The 13,888-nt window shown below is 40.6% G+C and overlaps 1 protein-coding gene across 1 annotated transcript; it reads right to left on the bottom strand.

Annotated features, from left to right (window-relative positions):
• Positions 1-10: 10 nt before the first annotated feature.
• On the bottom strand, positions 11-13,268 carry LGALS8 (galectin 8). Its single transcript, XM_075495974.1, has 9 exons — positions 13,201-13,268; positions 8,784-8,872; positions 7,710-7,920; positions 6,930-7,046; positions 5,164-5,220; positions 5,058-5,084; positions 3,594-3,682; positions 1,522-1,687; positions 11-1,057 (listed from the first exon to the last, which is right to left on the bottom strand). The coding sequence occupies exons 1-9, from the start codon at positions 13,240-13,242 to the stop codon at positions 908-910; spliced, it is 948 nt and encodes a 315-aa protein (XP_075352089.1). The 5' UTR covers positions 13,243-13,268; the 3' UTR covers positions 11-907.
• Positions 13,269-13,888: the final 620 nt, after the last annotated feature.

Raw genomic sequence — 13,888 nt, 5'->3', positions numbered from 1 at the left:
TGGAGAAAAGCAGAGTTCACAAATGTTTTTATTTATTTTTTTTTATACATTAAATCTGGTAATTTATCTTAAACAGTCTTTTAGGGTACATCTTATTCTTGAAATTGCTTCACTCTTTTAGCAGCTGTTAAGATAAATAGGAACATCTCTCAGGCATGTACCAACAGCCAGTAGCAACTTATTTTTAAAAATGAGTATAAAAATTAAGACTGACATTTGTACGGAAAACTGATTAAATAGGAACACCTTGTTTCAGATGATACATAGTATTTTAATACAAGACTGAAAAAGGATTCATTCTCTATTCCACTGATGAGGATGGAACCTCATAACCATGAGTGTCAGAGAAAGTACTACTGCAGCAGCAGACCAAAAAGATCAAATTCCTCCTTGCCTTTTGCTAGAACTCATGCTTAATCCAGCCTCAGTAAAAAGGCTATAGTTGCTAACATAAACTAAGAAGCAGAAGAGTATATTTCATAATTCCATTTTAAATGACTCATCAATGTCCCTTTTGGGGTGGATAACCATATCTTCATATCCCATTTCAGTCTCATTTTTCCTGCACAATATTGAATGTGAAGTAAAAAGGAATGCCAAGTAGTAGTTTAACTTAATCATACCGAGTGCACTGACACAGTATGATGCAGCATTTTCGTATTGCTAGGTTCAGTAATATAGGAGGTTTATCTGAGCAAACACTTACTTAGCTTGCCAGGATACTGTAAACTAGAGGAGGATTTAATCTCGCAGTTAGCAGTTCTGGTACACACCTAACTCAGAGAGGCCGACGCAGAAGCCTAGATAGATGAAGGCAGGCTCAGCGTGAGTCAGCACCTGTTTGTACTTGACAAGGAGGCACTGTCATTAGAAGAGGTTTAATTCTTTTAGTACTGATTGGAAAGAACTACCAGCTCCTCACATCTAACAGCTGAACATCTCCTATGATTTCCACTACACTGATCTTTTCAAGTTGTTTAAAACGATGCTTGTACTCCAGAGTGTGAACACCATTAACAGCAACTTTGAACTGGTGGGCATCACAGAAAATGATCAGCTAAAAAGCAAGAAGAGAAACCGTTAAGTTTTAAGCTCAGGTAAGACATTAAAAACAACCTGATGATCTAGCCTAGATTTGGGCAAGCCCTGCTTCTGTTACAAAGAATGTTTCATGCAAAAGAAACATTTAAAGAAGTGGAACTTCAATAAAATTCATAGAACCCTAGAATAACTCAAGTTGGAAGGGACCCATAAGGATCATCAAGTCCAACTCAATTCAGTAATATTTGTTCTGAGCACAGGCTGAATTCTTGCAACTATTTAAAAAGAAAACTGTCATTAAAACCAAGTCAAATCTCTGCTCCCTATGGTCCCATTCAGTCCTCCTAAATAGTCTCAAGACATTGAAATGCAGGAATGGCAGTTTTATTTAAATCTGTGTTAGTGACACGACATTTAACCACCACTGCTAATCCTTTTGGCAGAATTACCAGTTTGATGCTATGTTTCTGTTAATCTTACCTCAAAGTACATCCCTGGACTGAAAGGGAAGTTGGCAATTTCCTTTTCTTCTTCTCCCCAGCTGTCATGAAGGTACGAGTTTCTTACAAAAACTTTATTTTTCAGTCGGGGATTCAGATGTAATGCAATGTCCTTTGAGTCACTTGATTTCAGATTTATCGCAAAGCTGGAAGATATTTTTTAAAAGTTTACTATACCAAGGGTTTATAAACATGATGCAGTACTCCATGCTATTTACTCCAGAACTGTTCTGGGGCCAGGGCTGTGATTCACCTGAAGAACCAAGCAGGCAGTTAACATGCATTTGTCTCCTTCACACAGAAACCTTTGCTGGAGGCAGCAAATGTAGGACATGACCCTGCTAGATCGGCTTCATCACTTACAGCTTTCTGTTCATGTCTCAGCAAGGAAGTATTGAGCCAAGTGCTGCTCCCCTACAGCACTAGGAAGCAGCGTTCTCACAGAAACATACAATGCTACTTGCTCCACCATCTCTTTCTCTTAACTCGGACAGTGGAGAGTGGGAGGCTTTGTTTTACCTAAAGACATTATATTCTTTCTGCCAACAAACTGGTTAGACTCTAAGGAAAAGTTAGAGGATTCTCTCCGTACACTTAAGATTGGTGGCACACCATGCATACAAAGCGCAGGCAGCGTAGCTCTGCCCAGGCTGAATGAATACTCTGCAGTCTCAGACACGTCCACAACACAGGGCTCCTAAAGGGGAGCTCTGGAGAAGAGTGATCCAAATTCAAATGAATGCTTCAACCTGTGGCAAAGACTGCACTGCATTTGAAGAAGAAATACTCCTCCCCTAAAATTAGCTCCAGCTGTCAGGTTATTTCCCTCCTTTGAGAAGCCTAGAATTGCTTAGTCCAGATACAAAATATAGCAGCAGCCACACTTCCAAGCTGTGAAGTCCTCTTTTTCACCAAGAAAAAGGAACATCTACAACTGTGTGAACTGAATGAAAGACATTAAATAACTTACAAACTCTATAAAAATCTATACGTTTAAAATCACAAAGAGCAGACAACCTGCAATGCTTTAACTAATGCCCAAAAGCCTCTTCACACTTATAAGCAGTACATTCGGCACTTGCAATGTACTAATAAGCTTTTCAAGCCAAAAGAAGGAAAGCAAATGCTACTATCTAAGTATTAATTATCCATTTAAAGTCCAAAGAACAAATTTAAAGTTCATTCAAACTTTGTTGATGAGATTTCTAGACCTTGGGTTCCAGTATTAATATGAACTCTGAGTGCTGTTCAGCTGCAGGGAAGATAAGTGCTCTGAGGAAGCAAGAGTGCAATGTATACACACACAGCATAAAAAGCATGCGTCTCATCATTTGCACTAATCACTTCATTTTTAGGCATGTTTCTGCAGAGCCAAAACCACCCTTCAAGCAAAGGGCATGCTGAAGCACAGACATTTCCTCACCTCCATTTTGACTGTGTTGCACTCCCCCTCCCCCCCCACCCCACTTAAATCATGTTAGGAAAAATGTCTTCTTTGCAACCCATTGTTCCTAATTTGCTATCAAAATTATAGCTCACACTCCCCTACCAGCTTTCATCACTCAGTTGTTGTCAGTTAGGCACCTTCATGCTTGTACAGTCCCCGAGGAGGCCATCCAAGAAGTATTCACAGAAACGTTGTAACATGCAGCATTTGACCACACCAGCAACTCATCTAACAAACTCATTTTCCGTTTACTTCTACCAGTTCCCTTACTCTTGGATCTCTTTAGAATAAAAGCTGTCTTTGTAGGATATGTGTGCTCACATGCCTTGCACAATGGAAACCCTGAACAAACACACAATCTCGTGAATGATGCAGATTTAGTAGGTCAGACACTCAGGTTTTACCTTCACTTTTCACAATGGAGCTGCTCTTTTAAGTCTTCTCTAAAGCAGTATCCCGCAGGTTTCTGAGAAAACTGCACTGTAGTTTCAGATGATTCCAGATGCAAAGTTGCAAGTGAGTAAGGATATACTGAGGCAATGGAAAAGCCTACTTATTCTCAAGAGTAGCTCAGTTAAATAGCAGAAAAATTCAGTAACACTTGCCTCTTCGGGTTTTTATTCACTTCTCCTTTAATGGCAACTGTGCATCCTGGACGAAGTGCAGTATCAAGTTTCCCAACGTAAGGAACTCCCTGGAAGAACACCACAGTAAAAATGTTGACTGTGACTTACTTTTTTCAACATACAAGCTGAGCTTTACTATGGCAGGAAGAAATCTGGCCTATGACTGCAAATCTGCACTTATAGCTAAAGTTATTCCTACCAACATGTTCTGGGATACCAATACTGTAGTCAAAAAGTTACACTGAGCTAAATATATCAATGTGTTAGGTTTTTTCTTTAGACTACCACCTTGGCTTCAAAATAAACATTATTTACAACTACTTCTGCCACCACTAATGGTGGAAGGAGGGGAAAGGGCGGGGGAAATGTAAGCATGAAACTCCCTGCACTAATTTAAATTTGTATCACATAATTGTTCAGATACAGACAACCCAACCTCTCCTCTCTGAAAGCTTCAGTTATGCTTTAAAGAATAAGACTCATGCTACATGTGTAGTCCCACAGCTGCATAAGTACTAGAAGTAGGGTCACCGAGTATTCTGTCCTCCTGGCACCAGTTCATAATGATAGATAGTGCAAGTATTTTATTTGCCTTTTGTTTTTGTTGTGTTACAAGTTATTTTCATCAGGGAAAAGGATTGAACAGATAAAAAAAAAAAAAAAGGGCAAAGTACTTAAGTCCACAACTTGCAAATGACAATATTGCATGTTATTTCGTTTTGAAAAGAAGATTGAAGAAGGCAGACTGTCAAGTGACAAGGCAACTAAAATCACAGCACTCACTGCAACTTCACCTTCTCCACAAATTCTATTTGTATATATTCCTGGCTTCCAACCCCTTTTCAGTTTGAGCATGGTCCTTACTCCAGTCTGGATACTGTCCACCTGTACAGCTTTTTCCAAAAAGATGAGCACTCACTCTGTCTATGCTCCATGCTAGCTGGGTGCAAGTTCCAACCCTAAGGTGCCATGCTTGCATCCAGCCACCAGAAGCGTATACAGGGTACGCATGGATCTGTCAGCAAGAGGCAGATGCAGCCAGACAGGTTCTGAGATATGCACGTTAACATAAGGCCATTTGGCATAATATGACTGCAGAATACTTTTGCAGGTATTCCCTAAGGCAGAGAAAACTAAGTATGCTTATTTGAAAAAAGTTTTTAATGTGATTTGGTCCTTTAAAACTTCAGGTACCTCACTTTTTATTTCCCCATTTACAGCTGTGGATGCTGCATTTGAGTTCTCTGTATGATTCAACAGATAGCCTCACTTTTACTAGCAGCAGAAAAAAGGATTTCTCTCTACAAAACCTCACTGATGATCATCTCCCAGTAGATTCTCAATTCCCTTGTTCTGTGCCTGTTTTTTCATGAATAACTGAGATGGTTTTATTTTGATTTTTTTTCTCTTCACATTTGCCACAAGTCTACATGAAACACTTACAAATTGTGAACCATCCGGCATTTGCCCCTACGAGAGAAAACAAACAACATTAACTAGCTTATCAGACAACAGGGAGATTCATTCAACCTTTTACAAACATACATACATTTTCTGTGTTTATCTTTGTTATTCCTAGAGATGATGGCTGAGAGCCTTGTAAAGACTGCAGAGAGAGAGATATTTAGATGTCATTGCTAACATGACAGAAGTTTAACATAAAGTTCTTTTAGAACCGTATATGAATCTGTGCTGCTTCAAAGGGTGAACTGTTAACATGAAAATCTAGGTCTATGGTAAAGAAAAAGATAGCCAAACCCCTGCAAACCAAGGAAAAGTCCTGAAGATCAATTGCTGAAGCCAAATTGAGATTTCTAAAGACCACCTCATTACAGTTTGGATACTTATTTAACAGTCAAAGCACTGTTAACCCCTTAGCATCTGAGGGTACCCACTGAGCTTTCCCTACTGGGGTAGGAATACCAGCAGGGCAGGTCCACACAGGGGACCCTGGGATTCTAAGTAGCCCCCTGTCCCTTCCCATGGGAAGGGCGTATGAGCAACATGGCCATGCAGAGATACAGTTCCAGCCTAGCCCTGGCAGATTGTATCTTCAGCTTGTTTATTTCAATACAAGCCTCACTCTCCCTCCTCGGAAGAGTATATTAGCAGCAAAGACAAAAAGGAAACAATCACCCTTCTCTGTTCCTTTCTTTGTCAAAGGATACAGCATCAGCAACCACAGACTAAAGCAACTCTGCTTTGTTTTGTGCTTGGGACAGAAACCAACCTACAGCACCTGCTTGCCCCCAAGCTCTTCTCGGAGTCAGTCCTCCAAAACCAGGACTAAGACAGCTTTGAAACGTCATTATTCTGGCAACATGGCCAAGTGATCGGGCCCGTAAAAGTCTGTGCATAGGCTTTGCAAATGGTCAGTGAGTAGACATATCTTTAAAGTTTAGACCCCATTTCGTTCAGGCCCAAATCTCCACCTTCCATCAACACAGTTATCAGTCTACTGACCTGAGTTAGACCTGACGTTAGGCAGCAAGAGACCCAAGCTTTGCCCACAGGGTAGTGATGATGGGGCAGAAGAGACCCAGAATATTACACAGGAGTAGGTAGGCCGCCTTAGTGAGTGGCAGGAAGAAAGGGAAAAGGCATTCACCTTCTGTATCTCCCTGGACTTTATCACCTTCCATTTCTGCTCTAAAAGTCTCACCCTTCCAGAGCAGAAGGATCTCCCCTTCTGCACAGGGGAAAACATTGTTCAACTCCTCCATGTCGGTTTACTTTCTCTAGCAGAGCTGGCAGCTGAGAGGAAGCACAGCACTGCCTGCACTTTAAATTCACGGCAGTTTGGTCCAAGTGCAAGTCAAGCCACAAAGTCTTTGAGAAAGAAGACCTCTTCTCACCCCCTAGAAATAAATGTACACTCCTACTCACCACTTCATTCAACAATTCAGTCATTTTAGCAGGAAAACCAGGGTTATGTGCACAAGCAGTTCCAGCTATGGCTGAACTTGTCACGTAGAAGCAGTGAATACTGAGAGTTCATTTTGGAGCTCCTGCAATATTTGGAAAGTCTAATCCATTCCTAGATCCAGTATCCAAACAATTCTTATACCATCTGTCCTGTTAACTTTGTAAGCTGTAAACTTTGTCTCCCTTTTGCCCCTAATCTCAAGACTAAAACAGGAAGACAGAGATCTTCACATGAGACTCACATGTTGAAATATGGGGAAAAAAATTCTTGTTACTGACGTTAGACTGTGTAGCTGCTTTTCTTTACTTCCTTTTCACCATAAATCCTACTCTGTAGTTTAGCAAGACAGAGAAAAGGAATTGAACAAGTCAGCTGTCTACATAACTTACATTACAAACAAAATCTATGGTTTTGATCTGCACTTTGCCATATATTCCAAGAGTATCTATTCTGTCAAGGCTAATTCTGTGGTTGTAGAGCAGCAAGTGCTTCTTGTTTACAGTCACCTAGAGAGACAAGAAACAAAATAGGAAAATTGTATTAAACATACATTACACCAGCCATGTATCAAATTGTATGCGTGTATCTCTGATATTACGCTGGTTTGGTACAGAAGCAGAGAGTGTCCTAGAAATTTCAGAGCAACTAAGTTCAGTTCAGGCTCATCCATGATTGAGTCTCTCTTTCCATCACTATGAGGGAGATTTATTTGCTTACACTAAAATTTGCATTCCACACCTTTTGTTTCTATCACTTGATTATTTACCAATGTGGTATTACCAGTCTAATAGAATCTATTATTGCAGTCTAACAGAGCAAGACAAATACATCTCACATGTTTCTTCCAAGAGGACTGTCCTACACTAGTCACAAAACAGGTTTAACCTAAGGTCAGCCCTTTGCACATAAGAAGGGAAGGGTGGAGTAGCCATTAGCCACAGCAAGAAGTTACTTGCCTACTCATCCTGCTTAGAGGGAAGCAATAAAAAATTAAAGGTCTGATTTACTTAGCACCTCTTTAAAGAAAAGCTTCTAAACTTTTCTGTAGTTAGACTATACCTAGGTAACAGAGAAACCAAGGCTTCCAACTATTTATTGTAAGTATACAAAACACCTCTCTTTTACTGGCCTGACAACTGGCTACAGATAAAGAATCGACCCAGACTCACCTGGAATTTATCCTTTAAAATCATGATGACAATCTCAAATGACTTCCCTTTTTGAAAGGGCATCTCGTAAGTGATCTCCTCCCAGCCCCATTTTTCCTTCTCCAGTGTGTTGCAAACAATGCAGCCAGACCTTTTGAAGCGGGGGTTGAAATGAAATGCCACATCAGCTCGAGGCTTTATGCTGCTTCCACACTGTAAATCCACTTGGAACCTAATCATAAAAATAAGACAAACCACATTCAGCTTAGTCTGTCAAGAAATCACCTAGAAGTTTGATACACTTGTGTTTTACTGTGGAGCCTCAGAACAGACAGACACAATGAGTGTTGTTGGATAAGGAGAAAAATCCAAATATATATTTGTCCAACTGCTACACATTTGTGAAAGATTCTCCCATGATTTATTACAACGAATTAAAAATATTTAAGTATTTATTTAATGGTCATCATTCATGTCATGTAAGCTCCTCACTTACTGTGTTCACTACTTTCCCTCCCATCATCTTCAGTAGAATAACTTGCCTACTCATCCAACTTAGAGGGAAGCAATACAAAATTAAAGGTCTGATTTGCTTAGCACCTCTTTAAAGACAAGCTGCTAAACTTTTCTGTAGTTAGACTATACCTAGGTAACAGAGAAGCCCAGGCTTCCAACTGTTGAACCTTGGGCAAAGTCAGGGAACAGAATCCCCATACTGGGCACATGCACTAGTTCATACCTCCTTATCCCAGTTTAAGTTAATTCCTTCACACAACACATTCAGTTATCAATTTTGTTAGTCTCAGATAACCTCTTTAGACAAGCAGACATATGCTATGACAGGGAAAAAAATTGTCAAAGCAGGCAAAGCAAAAAGAGAGAAGAGGATCAGCAGAAAGCAAAAAATCAGTTCATCCTCCACTTCTCATCACAAAGCTTTCATTAACCAGTTAAGCCTGTATTCACACTGACGCTATCACAAGGATTTAGATCAAGCCTTTGTGTGCCATCATAAGTAGGACCTCTGGAAATATTTTATACATTGCATTCTTGTTTACATGGTGACACTGCAAAAAGTGACACTGTAGCCACTACCTGTCTGCATCATCAGGAACAGTCCCATGTATCACAATCAGCTCTCCAGGAACAAGACCTCCAAGTATTGTCCCAACATATGGAATGATCTGGGGGGGGGGGGGGGGGAGAAAAAAAATTAAAATAACATTTTGTGATGGAGTCAAAAAACCCCACAATAGTTTTTAAAATAATATTCTAATACTTAACTATGTGATGCTCTAGCACATTAAAAGAAACACAACTAGCATTTCATTTAAAAGAAACAGGAGAAAAGCACTAAATACTCACCACAATGGGAAGGAAAAACCCAGCAGATTTTCACCTATGAAAACCAAGCTTCTCAGATAAAATTAAAACTAAAATTTCCAGCCTCCATTCCTAGCTCTCAGATGAAGAGTGGTAATATTTTATTGCCTCACTTTTAATAGAGTATAAAGAGGATTCACTTCAAATTAGGTCATTGCCAAGGACTGACTATTATCAGCCCTTTGCTGGTAGCAGCAGGCACCTTCCACAACCCTTCTGACCCCAGGCTACAGCAGGTGCCTTTTTGCTTGTTCTTGCTCCATTTTGGAAAACAATGATGGAAAAAGAAGAGACTATGTCACAGAGTGTCTTCTTAGTAAAATCTATACAACAAACACAACAAAATACCTCACCCTAATGAGCTAAGAACTGCAAGGTGCACTGAAATAGCCCTGTAGGGGTCTCTGTCTTTATGGTATCTATGGTATGCAGTCTGGCTCAAAGCCTATTTTTTCTTCCACATCAATAGCTGGAGAAGGTAACACAGGCACATTACGCTAAACTGAAATGGCAACATGGTAGGAGTTGTTAAGCCACATGAGGGGACATCTCAGCTAAAATAAAAACCCCAAACACCCCAGAACAGCTCTCTGAAAAAGGCTCAGATATGCTGAAAGAAGTCCTACCTTGACCATCAGGTGGTGCACCCAGAATTTCAGGGAGGGAGGGAGGGGGAGCATCTTAACAGAAAATTGTGCAAGTTCACAGGAGACTGATATGAAAGCAAAGGTGTAAGTCTGCATCTCATCACATGCGCTTTAGATTGAAAAAGGAAGTAAATGGCAGCAAATGTTGCATTTGCTCTGGTTAACAGGCAAAAATTTCTGCCAAGGTTGTTTTTTGGGTTATTTTTTCCCCCAAAACCCCTGATCTATGGAACAGTGTATAAGATTTTAGGACATCTTTGAAATGAAATGTCAATTGCAAACAAGAGTTCCAGTAATTTAACAACAAAAAATTAAGACTGGAAATACTACTCTTGAATGGAATATTGGACCATAAAAGGACAAGTTGAGATTTTTATTTTTTAAATAAATATATATCATCATGCAAAACAGGAAGACATGAAAAGGGGATGTGTTTGCTGACACCTATTCTTGTGAATTTGTGAGGCGGGAAGGGGGAACGACAGCAAAAATTGTCTAAATCCAGAATATTGATCATTTCTGCCAGTAGATACACATCCTTTTCTGCCCTCTCTCCACTTCCCTTCTCAGCTACCCACATGCTGCACAAAACTTAATTTGCAGTCGTCTTCTGAGGAGGAATTAGGCATTGCGGGAGTGAAAGGGTTAACAAGATTGAAGTACTGAGGGTCCAGGTCATGTCCAAAAAAAGGAGACAGTGAGTGCATCTGGAACACCTTTGTAGTGGGGGCAGGAACTGCAGGGTTGCAGGGAGATAGCCAGTCCTATTAGCTGAAGGGACGCATGGGGGACATGGACAAGTCAGGTAGACCAATAGGAGTTCTCTCAGGAGCGCGTGTGTAAACAATTAGAAAGGATATGGGCCATGGAATACTTCAATAAAGGGTCTTCAATTTACCCCTCTATCGGAGTCCCTGCATCAGTCCGCTACAGTCTTCTACATCAGGCAAAATAGACTTAAAGAACATGCTTCTCAAGCATAAGCTCACAAATGGTCAGGTTGTTTTAAGTCTCGTGTATTTTTATTGGCTTAAGCAGATGCAGTAGAGGAGAACCAAAATGTGAAATTACGTGTTAAAAGTAGAAGAATAAATAGGCTGAAATCCCTTTGCTTACTGGTAGTAGCTTGGTTCCTCAATATACAAGCTGTACACAAGAGGCTCATTTTTATTCAACGAATAAGAACAATAATAATAAATAAGAAAAAACATATCTTGATTATTTTAGTTTAACACACTGCTCTTGAGGGATAGTAGCTCTGAGTAATGCAGTAGAGTAATAAATTACTGGTTCAGTCTCCAAAGATGAACCAGAGAAACATACAGACACAGGCCAGGGATGCTGGGACTTAACCACTCTAGTGGATCAGTTATTTACCCCCAGAAGAGAAGCTGTGGCAAAAAACCTACTTTACATTCAAAAGGATGCGTTTATTTAAGGAAAAAGAAGCTTGGCCCATGAACTCTTCAGAAGCTCAAACATGGAATCTGCAAAGCCCTAACAGAGCATTTCCTGGGTGCAATACTACAGATTTAATGAGGTTTTGTCATCACAGAATGTGCCTGTGATTTTCTCACGTCTCAAGACTTTCTTCTACTAATTTTTTCTCATTAAGAGTAATGCTTGTGATATCACAAGATCTACCAGCATCCCAGCTCTCTTCCAGACCTCCAAAAATTACCTCTGAAGCCAATTGGTCAATGTCAACTGAGTTTGAGACGTCTCGAAGATCAAGTTCTTTCTAATATCTGCCAGTTTTCATAAAACAAGAGGACAGATTATGCTCTTACAGAGGAAAGGACTGCGATAACACAGCTTTCATCCAGCTTGCTGGGTAGCGGACAGCTGCCCCATCAGATGTGGCATGACAACATTTCTTGCCAGATGGGTGGAGTAAAGGGCATAAAGAGGAAAGCAGGATTTTCTGGATGATTCAGAACAGTGCAGTAGTGAAGAAATGTCTCAGACTCAAACCTGTAATAAAGCTCTTAAGTTTTGCTGCTCATGGAACAATTCACTGAAACAGTGAAATCTTCATAGCTTCCCCTCCTCCTTCCCTACTAAGTTCATCTTGTGGTATCACACAAGTGACAGAATCACAGAAGAGCTGAGGCTGGAAGACACAACTGGTGTCAATGCCTTGCTCAAAGCAAGGTCAGATAGAGCAGGTTGCACATGGCCTTGTCTGGAGGCTGTCCTGAGGTTATCAGCACAATCTTTCCTAACTTTGTCTCCATATTCCAATCCCAAATCCTTCCCACCTTAGACTCTCGACTCCAAAGCCCTAGTTTACCCCTTTATATTCTCCACCCTGGTCTTGTCACCCATCATACTCATCAGTCCCCTTGCAGCCATCCAATTTTGCTGAACTCTTACTCTCTCCCTTACACAGATTATTTGTCCTAAACACCTCCTAATCCTCCTCTCCCACCAAAATCCCCATCTACCAACTTTCATCCTCCCTTTCCTTTTGCAGTTCAGTCCTTCCACCTTCTAGTAAATCTCCACGCAGCTTTTCTTCATCTCCCAGCTGGGTTCTTTGAAGAAGGTTGAAGCTATTCCCCCGTCATCCCTAACTCTATCCACTTTGCAAGCAGTGAACATATAGTGGGACTGAACAATCAGATTCACTGAGGGGAGAGGCGTGTATCAGTGCAAAGCTGCAATAGATAAGGAAGTCCTGTGCACATCTGCACTACTGTACACTCCACATAGATACTCTACAGACTTTAATATTTTCTAAGAGTTTTAGCACAGAATGTTAAAAATACTCTTTCCTGCAGGCTCAAAGGAACTACCTTTTTAAAGATACAATGAAAAGCACAGCTCCAGCCCACCCCTCTAGCCACATGCCATTGTCAGGCTGCTGTCCCAGATCATGAGAATACTAGAGCTTTTCAGAGAAAGTCTCCAGACTCTAAGCTAGGCAAACAACATTCCATCAAATCCACTCTCTGCAATGGCTGAATCATGTTAGCTCAAGTCTCCCTTACTAAACAGGATTTATTGTAAGGTAAGATATCAACTATCAAAAAAGATTCCAAGTTTAATTGTTCAGACTGAAGTTACAAGCACCACAAAAAAAAAATTTCACGAGGGCTGCCAGGCACCACCCATGTTTACAGAGAATTAGGAGCGAAAACACTGCTTATCATATTTTCACTTTCAATCTAGCACATTCTGCAGAAATGCCAGACTTCCAATAAGCTGTATATGAAAAGGATTACCCTCCAAGGCTGACAGAACTTCCTTCCTGTTTTGGAAGTCCTGTGCATTAAGTGTCCATTTGTTTACAGCACAATTTCTAAACACCATCAGCTCCTAGTGTCACCTGTGACATTCTTGCTCAAATACCTGAGCAATGCAAAGAGTTCTCAGTAACACCCCTCACTGTGCAAAACAGCACGAGTACTAACTATTGACATAAAACAGCAAAGTCCTATTTCCCAAGGGAGAAGTTGTTGACATGACAGGGGAGTTACCGGGTTACTGATTGTCTTCTGCGGTCCATCCAAGGACATCATCTTCCCTCCTCCAGTTTAAGTTTGTCAGTTCTGTGTGACCACTGCTGGAGCGTATTTAAAATACTCACTGGTCAGGCAGCACCAAAGGAGGGATTCCCTTCAAAAAAACAAAACTTGTAATTAGAAAGAAACAAAGTGACACTACATGAAGCGAAACCCTCCAAGGTATAACTTTAAACAGCACAAGAAATTATGCAAACATCTTTCCAATAAATTTGCTGGTGTTTTGAAATACGAAAATTAAAGGTTTGCTTAAAGAAATAAGGTGCCACCCTAACAAGGGACAGTGCACACAGGTACACAATGTCATCAGCAGCTTCCTGAGATTATGTATACAGAGACAGAATCCCACATAAAAATCATCATTGTACTGGGGAACACTGATAACTCAGTGCCCCTCAGCTGGGCCCTAACAGCTCTCCATTTGCAGCTGACCCCTGCCTGCAGACAGGAAAAAGATATGCAGTACAAAAGCAGTTTTTCCAAGAAAAAGAACCAACCATTTCTGTTTCCTTTAACACTTTCTGTGCTATCCCCAGATTTCCCAAGGCAGACAAGCCCCAGGGGCTGAACTTGCTTTTTCCAGTTTTATCTTACATAAAGTTAAGAGATACTAGGCAAAGACATAGCAGGGAAGCAAAAGGTA

The sequence above is a fragment of the Mycteria americana genome, chromosome 3, assembly GCF_035582795.1.
Source record: "Mycteria americana isolate JAX WOST 10 ecotype Jacksonville Zoo and Gardens chromosome 3, USCA_MyAme_1.0, whole genome shotgun sequence".
Taxonomy (NCBI): domain Eukaryota; kingdom Metazoa; phylum Chordata; class Aves; order Ciconiiformes; family Ciconiidae; genus Mycteria; species Mycteria americana.
Note: the sequence above shows the minus strand (reverse complement) of the source record. Positions and strands in the feature narration are given on the sequence as shown.

What these genes read in the sequence shown, in the direction of transcription:
- LGALS8 (XM_075495974.1), bottom strand. Translation starts at nt 13,242, where the DNA reads ATGATGTCCTTGGATGGACCGCAGAAGACAATCAGTAACCCG. An exon ending in GTTCCTGATGATGCAGACAG is followed by an intron (nt 7,921 to 8,783) that starts GTAGTGGCTACA and finishes TTTTATGATTAG; the next exon opens with GTTCCAAGTGGATTTACAGT. An exon ending in CAAAGATAAACACAGAAAAT is followed by an intron (nt 5,085 to 5,163) that starts GTATGTATGTTT and finishes TTTCTCTCGTAG; the next exon opens with GGGCAAATGCCGGATGGTTC.